The sequence below is a fragment of the Dendropsophus ebraccatus genome, chromosome 1, assembly GCF_027789765.1.
Source record: "Dendropsophus ebraccatus isolate aDenEbr1 chromosome 1, aDenEbr1.pat, whole genome shotgun sequence".
Lineage (NCBI taxonomy): Eukaryota > Metazoa > Chordata > Amphibia > Anura > Hylidae > Dendropsophus > Dendropsophus ebraccatus.
The window spans coordinates 32,973,730-32,981,389 of NC_091454.1; the positions used below are offsets into that span (position 1 = coordinate 32,973,730).

Below are 7,660 nucleotides of genomic sequence, written 5' to 3' on the forward strand. Positions count from 1 at the left end.
CTATCTTGTATCTACGATCTGTATATCTTCTATCTATATATAATCTATCGATCTAATATAGATAGATAGATTTTATATAGATAGGAGAGAGATGATATACAGATAGTAGATACTAGATAGGGGATGGAGGGATAGAGAGACAGATAGGGAGATAGATAGATAGGAGATAGATAGATAGATAGGGAGATAGATAGATAGATAGATAGGAGATAGATAGATAGATAGGAGATAGATAGATGAGACATATCTATATCTATCTCCCTATCTATCTCCTATCTATATATAATATATCTAATTTCTCTCATATCAATCTATCTATTTTACCTGCTGTTCTGCCGGATCTCCAGCCTTCCTCCTTACCCCCAGCAGCACTGTTAACAGTGTCCTGAGCCGAGCGTCACACATGGCGCACGCCCCCCCCTAGACAGCAGAATAGTTTTACCCAGGCCAGGCAGCGGAGGAAGAGGGACGCGAGGAAGCCTGAGGGGAGCAGAGCTAACGGGCGCTGGGTAAGGGGAGGAAAAATACCGCAGGTACCGTCCTGGCAAAGTTGAGGTCGGTTAACCGACGCCAGTGACGGTGTCGGTATTTTTGCGGTATACCGCCCAGCCCTATTACAAAGTTTCTTAAAATCGCCTGTACTATTGATTTCTACAAAAATCATTGCTTTTTTTTTTTTTTTTTTCGTGGTGTATTCCTATCTCTAGATTCCTGCTTGCAGTGATAACTATGACCCATTGTTCTTATTGTGGTCTTGTGATGATCACCCATGCACTGGGTGTTACAGTACAGATATCAGATCTGTTTCCCATAATGATAATGTGTGATTGTCACATGATAGGACAGATTCTCATTTAATAACTTTTTCCATTTACTGATGGAAACTGAAACACCCTTGAGACACCTAAAAAGAAAAATCTAGGGCAGGGATGTCAGGGAACTCAGGCCCTCCAGCTGTTTTAAAACTACAAGTGCCATCATGCCTGGACAGCCAAAGCTTTAGCTTTGGCTGTCCAGGCATGATGGGAATTGTAGTTTTAAAACAACTGGATGGCCTGAGTTTGACAGGTCTGATCTAGGGCTTTACAAATCTGGTCACAGTCTTTTCCTACTTGTGAGTGATGTTTTTTTTGTTAGATTTGGCTCAGGCTCTTCCCTGCTGTTCTTCCGCCAAAGAGAATGTTCTTTGTTTTTTAGCTCTAGGTACATATTCACTTGTCTATGTTACTTGTTTGTTAATCCTTATTATTATAATATTTTTCAGATACCATCCGCGTGTTCTCTATATAGATATTGATATTCATCATGGAGATGGCGTGCAGGAAGCCTTCTACCTCACAGACCGAGTCATGACCGTCTCATTTCACAAATACGGAAACTACTTCTTTCCTGGAACAGGTAAGACGGCTTCCGGGCTACATTATACAGAAGCTCGTCTGTTATTAGAGCTTATGTCAGTTCTAGTTGTAGTGCAATGAAAGGGGAGTAAAAGCTTTTGGTTGGGGTAGGTTTCACATTCCCAAAGGAAAAAATATGCGGCATAAATTTGAGGCATATCCGGTATTCCTCCTCCACCCCCTTTCTTTTTTCTTGGCCACATAGTTTGACACAGTTCTGAATGTAATTATATCATGTGAATAATCTGTGTATGTGGCTTGACATGTGGAATAAGTAACATCTCACTTATTCACATGTATCCCAAAACCACACAGAAAAAGAAAATGTGCACCACAGGTTACAGTGTGAGCTACAGCGCCTATTCTCATGAAGAGCAATAGGGTGTGTATTGAGGGTATTTTAGATGCACAAAACATGCCTGTTGCATCCTTACGTAAGAGCCATAAAAACATACTGTGGGCCTAAATGGAAGAAATATAGTCCCAAAATAGAGGATGAATGTATATCTGATCTATCACCATACATACAATGTAAACTAGAAAATAGTTGACATACTGCACATAACATGTGGACTGGTGCTGTATGGGTTAAACATACAGGCCTTTATTTCTCATTTTGCACAGCTTATTTGCTACGTCCACGATACAGATCCAGCCTTCACCTACTTACTATATATGTCCGCTGGGAGGTGCATTGTGAGGGAATCCCTGTCTAGCTTCATAATCTCTGCAAATCTGCTTAGCCACTTTACTGAGAGCAGGTACATGGCAGGGATCTCCTCACTATGCACCTTCACTGATTTATTTACCTTCCATTATTTTACAAGATTCATAGTAGTATTTCCTTTCCCATGTTAGAATTTTTTTTTCAGCAATCCACTGTATTTGTAAGAAAGACATATATGTGTGTGTATATATATATATATATATATATATACACACACACACTGTGCTGCCCTAGGCTTTCAGTTTGAACACACACACACTTTCAGTTTTTATGCAGATCTGTCCCAAATACGCAGCAAAAACCACAACCATGTGCATATTGTTGCACAGATATATTGTGAATTTCGCTTCAATTCACAATGGTGAAATTAATCCTAAATTAATCATAATAAGCAGTGGCAGATCCACAGGTAAACTCTGCAGCAGTCGTGGCCAATGTGGATTCAACCAAAGTGGGAAATAGATTTTTATTTTCCCCACTCAACTGTTTTCATCCTCAACTCTGCTGCCTGGTGGCATATACAGCCCTGCCCTCTAGTCTGGCTGGAATCAGCATGTTTTAACAGTATGTGCAGCCAGTTTATAGTTTTGTTTTTCTTTTACCAGGCTTTACTTTTTGCATACATTATTAACAGTGGACATTTGTCTTGTTTCAGGTGACATGTATGAGGTTGGAGCTGAAAGTGGGAGGTATTACTGTCTGAATGTCCCATTAAGAGATGGCATCGATGACCAAAGTAAGCCCCTCACAAGATACATCTGGGTGAATAAGATATTAGGGGCCTTGTTCATAAAACCTATTCCAGCAGTTACATGGTGCCTTTCATGCTCAGTATCTGGAAAAATAGAAGCTTCAATCTGATTAGTTGGGCAACACTGCCCTATTTTGTGAGAACAGATATTCTTTATAAGGGACATTAGATGTCTTTTGTGAATATTCTCATTGATTTGCCCTTTGTAGTAGCAGCAGCAGCAGTAATGTTTATTAAAGGCGAAAATTAGTTTTTAAGTATTGCATTGCCCCCAAAAGTTTATACAAATTACCAATATACACGTATTACGGGAAATGCACATGAAGTGCTTTTTTTCCCTGCACTTACTACTGCATCAAGGCTTCACTTCCTGGATAACATGGTGATGTCACATCTGGATAAAATAGTGATATCCGACTCCCAGAGCTGTGTGTGCTGAGGATGATGGCAGGGGGATGCTCAGTGTCCCTCCAGTGCCCTGTGTCCCTCAGTGTCCCCCTGCCATCATCCTCTCCAACAGCCACAGCCCGCACAGCTCTGGGAGTCAAGTCGTGACATCACCATTTTATCCAGGAAGTGAAGCCTTGATGCAGTAGTAAGTGCAGGGAAAAAAAAGCACTTTATGTACATTTCCTGTAGTAAGTGTATATTGGTAATTTGTATAACTTTTGGGGGGCAATACAATACTTTAATAAAAAATTTCGCCGGACTTCTCTAATCAGTCAATACGTTATTGTATCTGTACCATGTGTTCCATCTCTTTCTTTGTTACAGGTTACAGACATCTCTTTCAGCCTGTGATTAAACAAGTAGTAGATTTCTACCAGCCCACCTGCATCGTCCTACAGGTAATGTTCCGAAGAGAATGGCTCTGTGTTATTATAGTGAGGACTTCTTTGTGCTGCTCATAAAGGGCCCTTCTTGCCATAAGTTGCTTTTTGGAGGGCAACGAATTGCACATTTTTTCACATAATTACTAAACTATTAGGGGGGCAGTGTGAGTGCCCTCCCATTATAACCCCTTAGAGCCATATTAGAAGCATCGGGGAGCATGGTCAGATATGTATGAACTCTTAATTTTATTTATTTCTTTTTTTTTTTTTTTTTTTTTTTTTTTTTTTTTTACACAGTCGTCAGCTGCACCACACTCTTACACGTAGCAATATGCAGTAGGCGGACGATGATCTTAGGTCAGGACCTAAAGACACGAACAGCTGATGATTGTTGTCATTGGCTGATCGTTGTCTTTATTGTACGGAGCGATGATCTGCTGAATCGGCCTGATTTGGCAGATATGGCTCCGTGTAATAGATCCCTTAGAAGCATCAAGTGTAGTGTTTGACTCCAGTTAGAAGCCTTAGAACATGACTGAGTGAATTCAAGTTAGACAACTCCCTTGAAGAGGTTACCTATCTGTAGACAGCGGTTTTGAAGTTGTTGACTCGTGTCAGCACTGAAAAAAGTTTTGGTGGCTGCACAGAGGGCCGGTTAGTATAGGACAAATGTAGTATATTTGTTATTGAGGAGAGAATCGTAAAGACCTGCAAACTTTCATGTTCCATTGGGATTTCTGAGAAGGATGTGCAATACATTTTTCTGATTCCTTATTTTGGAGGTGTCATTCTCTTCAAGTCCGTATTCATCTCCAATTATGAGACTGTTTTGGGGTAACAACTCTAAAACAGCTGTCTACAGATGGGTAACCTGTATGATGTTTACACCTGTAAATATCCTATAGCAAGTGTAGATCTCCTTGCAGTATGTCACACTGAAACCTTATTTATTTTATTTTTACTCAACTGATTTTTATTTTTTTTTACTTTTAGTGTGGTGCCGACTCGCTTGGCTGTGATAGACTGGGATGTTTTAACCTGAGTATAAGGGGACATGGGTAAGACTGACACTAATCCTTATTCTGTATACATGAACAAGACAAGAAATTATTATTGCTGTGCAGTTCATTTGTTGTTGTTTCTGTGTGTATTATGTATTTTTATGAATAAAGGCCCTATTACATGGATCTGTAGGTTTCCACTGGGGTTTGCATGGTTTTGGCAGGAAGTGTTAAGGATGTCATATTTTGTATGATGGGAGTTAGGATTTTGTACCAACCAGTTGGGTAATACTGGTCTAATATTAAAAGGGTACTCCGGCGGGAGGCATTTTTTTCCTGACACCTGGGAGGAGGTGGCTGAGGGAAATGACGTCCACATCGCGGCGCTCCGGTTTCCGGCTGCTTCCTGGTGTCTGACGCGGGCCCGAGACGATATGTCTCCGGTCCGCTCAGCCAGTCAGTGACAGTCAGAGGCGGGATCTGAGCGGACTTGAAACGGATCCCACCTCCGTCACTGACTGGCTCAGTAGACCTGAGACGTCACGTCTCGGGCCTGCATTAGACACCTGGAAACAGCCGGGGTCCGGAGCCCCGCGATGCAGGACCCGCCGCTTGAACCGGGGAGGTAAGCGGACGTCGTTTGCCTCAGCCACCTCCTCCCCGGTGTCAGGAATAAAAATAAAGCCTCTTCAGAATACTTTACTTTAATGTTATGCTGAGATGATCAGATCCAAAGACTAAGGCTGCAATACTACCTGGTTCTGACAACATTTCTGGGTCCAAGTTTAGTGTTATCATTAGGCCTTTTTGTAGGTCAAACACATGCTTGTAAATCTCTGCTTGCTCTAGGCTACCTAAGTAGGCGGTTCTACAACATGATTGACAGCTAAGGGAGCACATAGAGAGCTGAGTAGAATCACCCAATTAACTACTTATCCCAGAAAGAACAAAGGTTTACATGAATAAAAGTTATTCTTGAACTTTTTATACAAAACTGTTTATCAGTCTGCTTCCCCTGTTCTCTAACATGTTGCCTAAAGATTGGACTGAATTTTCAATGTGATGGATTCACTTATAATACATTGTTTGGGTTTATATAATATACTGTTATTCTATAGGAGTCATGCTTTTTGTTTCATCCATAGGGACTGTGTTCAGTATGTGAAAAGTTTTAATATTCCCCTTCTTGTACTTGGAGGAGGTGGTTACACTGTCCGCAATGTGGCACGATGCTGGTGAGTATTTATAGGATATAACAAGAATATATTTCCTAAGATATAGATATATTTTACCAGCAAACCAACATAGTCGCCCTTTAGAGTGGTTACACCACATGAATAAATTGATGTCAAGGTTTGATTATCCGATGCAAATGTCGTATTAGTATATAATATACAATGGCTGGACTTTTATTAAGAATATATACTTCCTACGAAAAGTCCTGAATTAGTTTGTGTTTTGATGTCTGTATTTCAGGACTTACGAAACATCGTTGCTAGTGGATGAAACAATAAGCGAAGAGTTGCCCTATAGTGGTAAGTGCTTCTACTTCGTTTTTGTAATACCTAGTTGTAATGTATAGAAGAGTGGTAACATCGATAGGACATATTGAGTCATTTACAAAAAAAAAAAACACTTCACCTTGCTTAGTTTTTTTTTTTTTTTTTTTTCCCCCTCAGAATACTTTGAATATTTTGCACCGGATTTCACCCTTCATCCTGATGTCAGTACTAGGATTGAAAATCAGAACACACGACAGGTAATCGGAATCTTGTCTGTGTGGACGAATATGTGTAGACCTTTATGGCCTATAGCCACAGTAGTCACCCTAACACAGTGTATCAGTTGCATACATACAAATTGTGCACTTTTCTTGCATTTTCAGTGTCATTGCACATATGCCCCGTTTGGTGGAGATAGTTGCTGTGTTGGTTAAACCTAAAATGTTGTCTTTTCCCACAGTATTTAGATCAGATAAGACAGACAATATTTGAAAACTTGAAGATGTTGAACCACGCGCCTAGTGTCCAGATCCATGATGTGCCATCTGATCTCCTGAGCTATGACCGCACAGATGAGCCCGATCCTGAGGAGAGAGGTGCAGAAGACAATTACTCCAGGTAATTCTTCTTCCATACTACCTGAGTTACCTTTTATTACTCAATTTATTTAGAATCTGACATCATCTTTACTAGTATTAAAACTGAAAACCTTGAGGCTGTGTTCACATTGTGTTAGATAGTCCTGCTCATCTCCATCTCCTGCAGATTAGGTTGCATTTTTACTGTGCGGTTCCCTTTAAGCAGTCGCTATATATCCTATCCATGCACAAAATAAATGTAAACCTGTTCATTCACTGGACTAAATAACCAGCATTGATTGTTGTCTTTGTTTCTTTTTAGGCCTGAAGCCTCAAATGAATTTTACGATGGAGATCATGACAATGACAAGGAGAGTGATGTTGAGATTTGAGCCGGCCCGTATAACACTGCACATATAGCAGACATTTCAGCCTTTGCATTGTCAGTTTTATGACCAATATTTCCAGTATTTTTTTTTTTTTGGACCAGATTTGTTTTTGCTGCACATTTATTTTTATTTTTTTTTATTTTTAAGGGAATTTTAACTAAGTGACTTCTCTGGATAACAATGAAGCTTTTTGCTTCAAACTCCAGTTTCACTTACTGCAGGCAAGGCTGTTTTTGGATGTTGGATTAAAGTCACGTTGGATGAAAAGTCTTCTGATACTTCACCCTTATCGGAGTGACAGATTTTTATCATCTTTTTCCCAAAACAAGTTGTATTGTTTTGATAAAACGTACGATCATTGCTCTGATCTGCTATGGCGATATGAATGGAAGGACTATTGTGGAGCACTTGGTTTTCTTTGTCTGTAGTTAGCAGTTCTAACTGTGGAGACTGTTCACATTGCTGAACTAAAGTAATCTCTC

The 7,660-nt window shown here is 40.1% G+C and overlaps 1 protein-coding gene across 1 annotated transcript in view; it reads left to right on the top strand.

The window, feature by feature from the left end:
- Positions 1–7,277, top strand: part of HDAC3 (histone deacetylase 3) — a 30,367-nt gene extending 23,090 nt beyond the window's left edge. Inside the window, exons 7-15 of the mRNA XM_069954073.1 lie at positions 1,265–1,398; positions 2,780–2,860; positions 3,650–3,723; positions 4,702–4,766; positions 5,855–5,944; positions 6,186–6,244; positions 6,389–6,468; positions 6,672–6,829; positions 7,112–7,277. Of these exons, the coding sequence (XP_069810174.1) occupies positions 1,265–1,398; positions 2,780–2,860; positions 3,650–3,723; positions 4,702–4,766; positions 5,855–5,944; positions 6,186–6,244; positions 6,389–6,468; positions 6,672–6,829; positions 7,112–7,181 (811 nt within the window). The 3' untranslated portion in view covers positions 7,182–7,277. The remainder of the gene's footprint in view (positions 1–1,264; positions 1,399–2,779; positions 2,861–3,649; positions 3,724–4,701; positions 4,767–5,854; positions 5,945–6,185; positions 6,245–6,388; positions 6,469–6,671; positions 6,830–7,111) is intronic.
- The last annotated feature ends 383 nt before the right edge of the window (positions 7,278–7,660 follow it).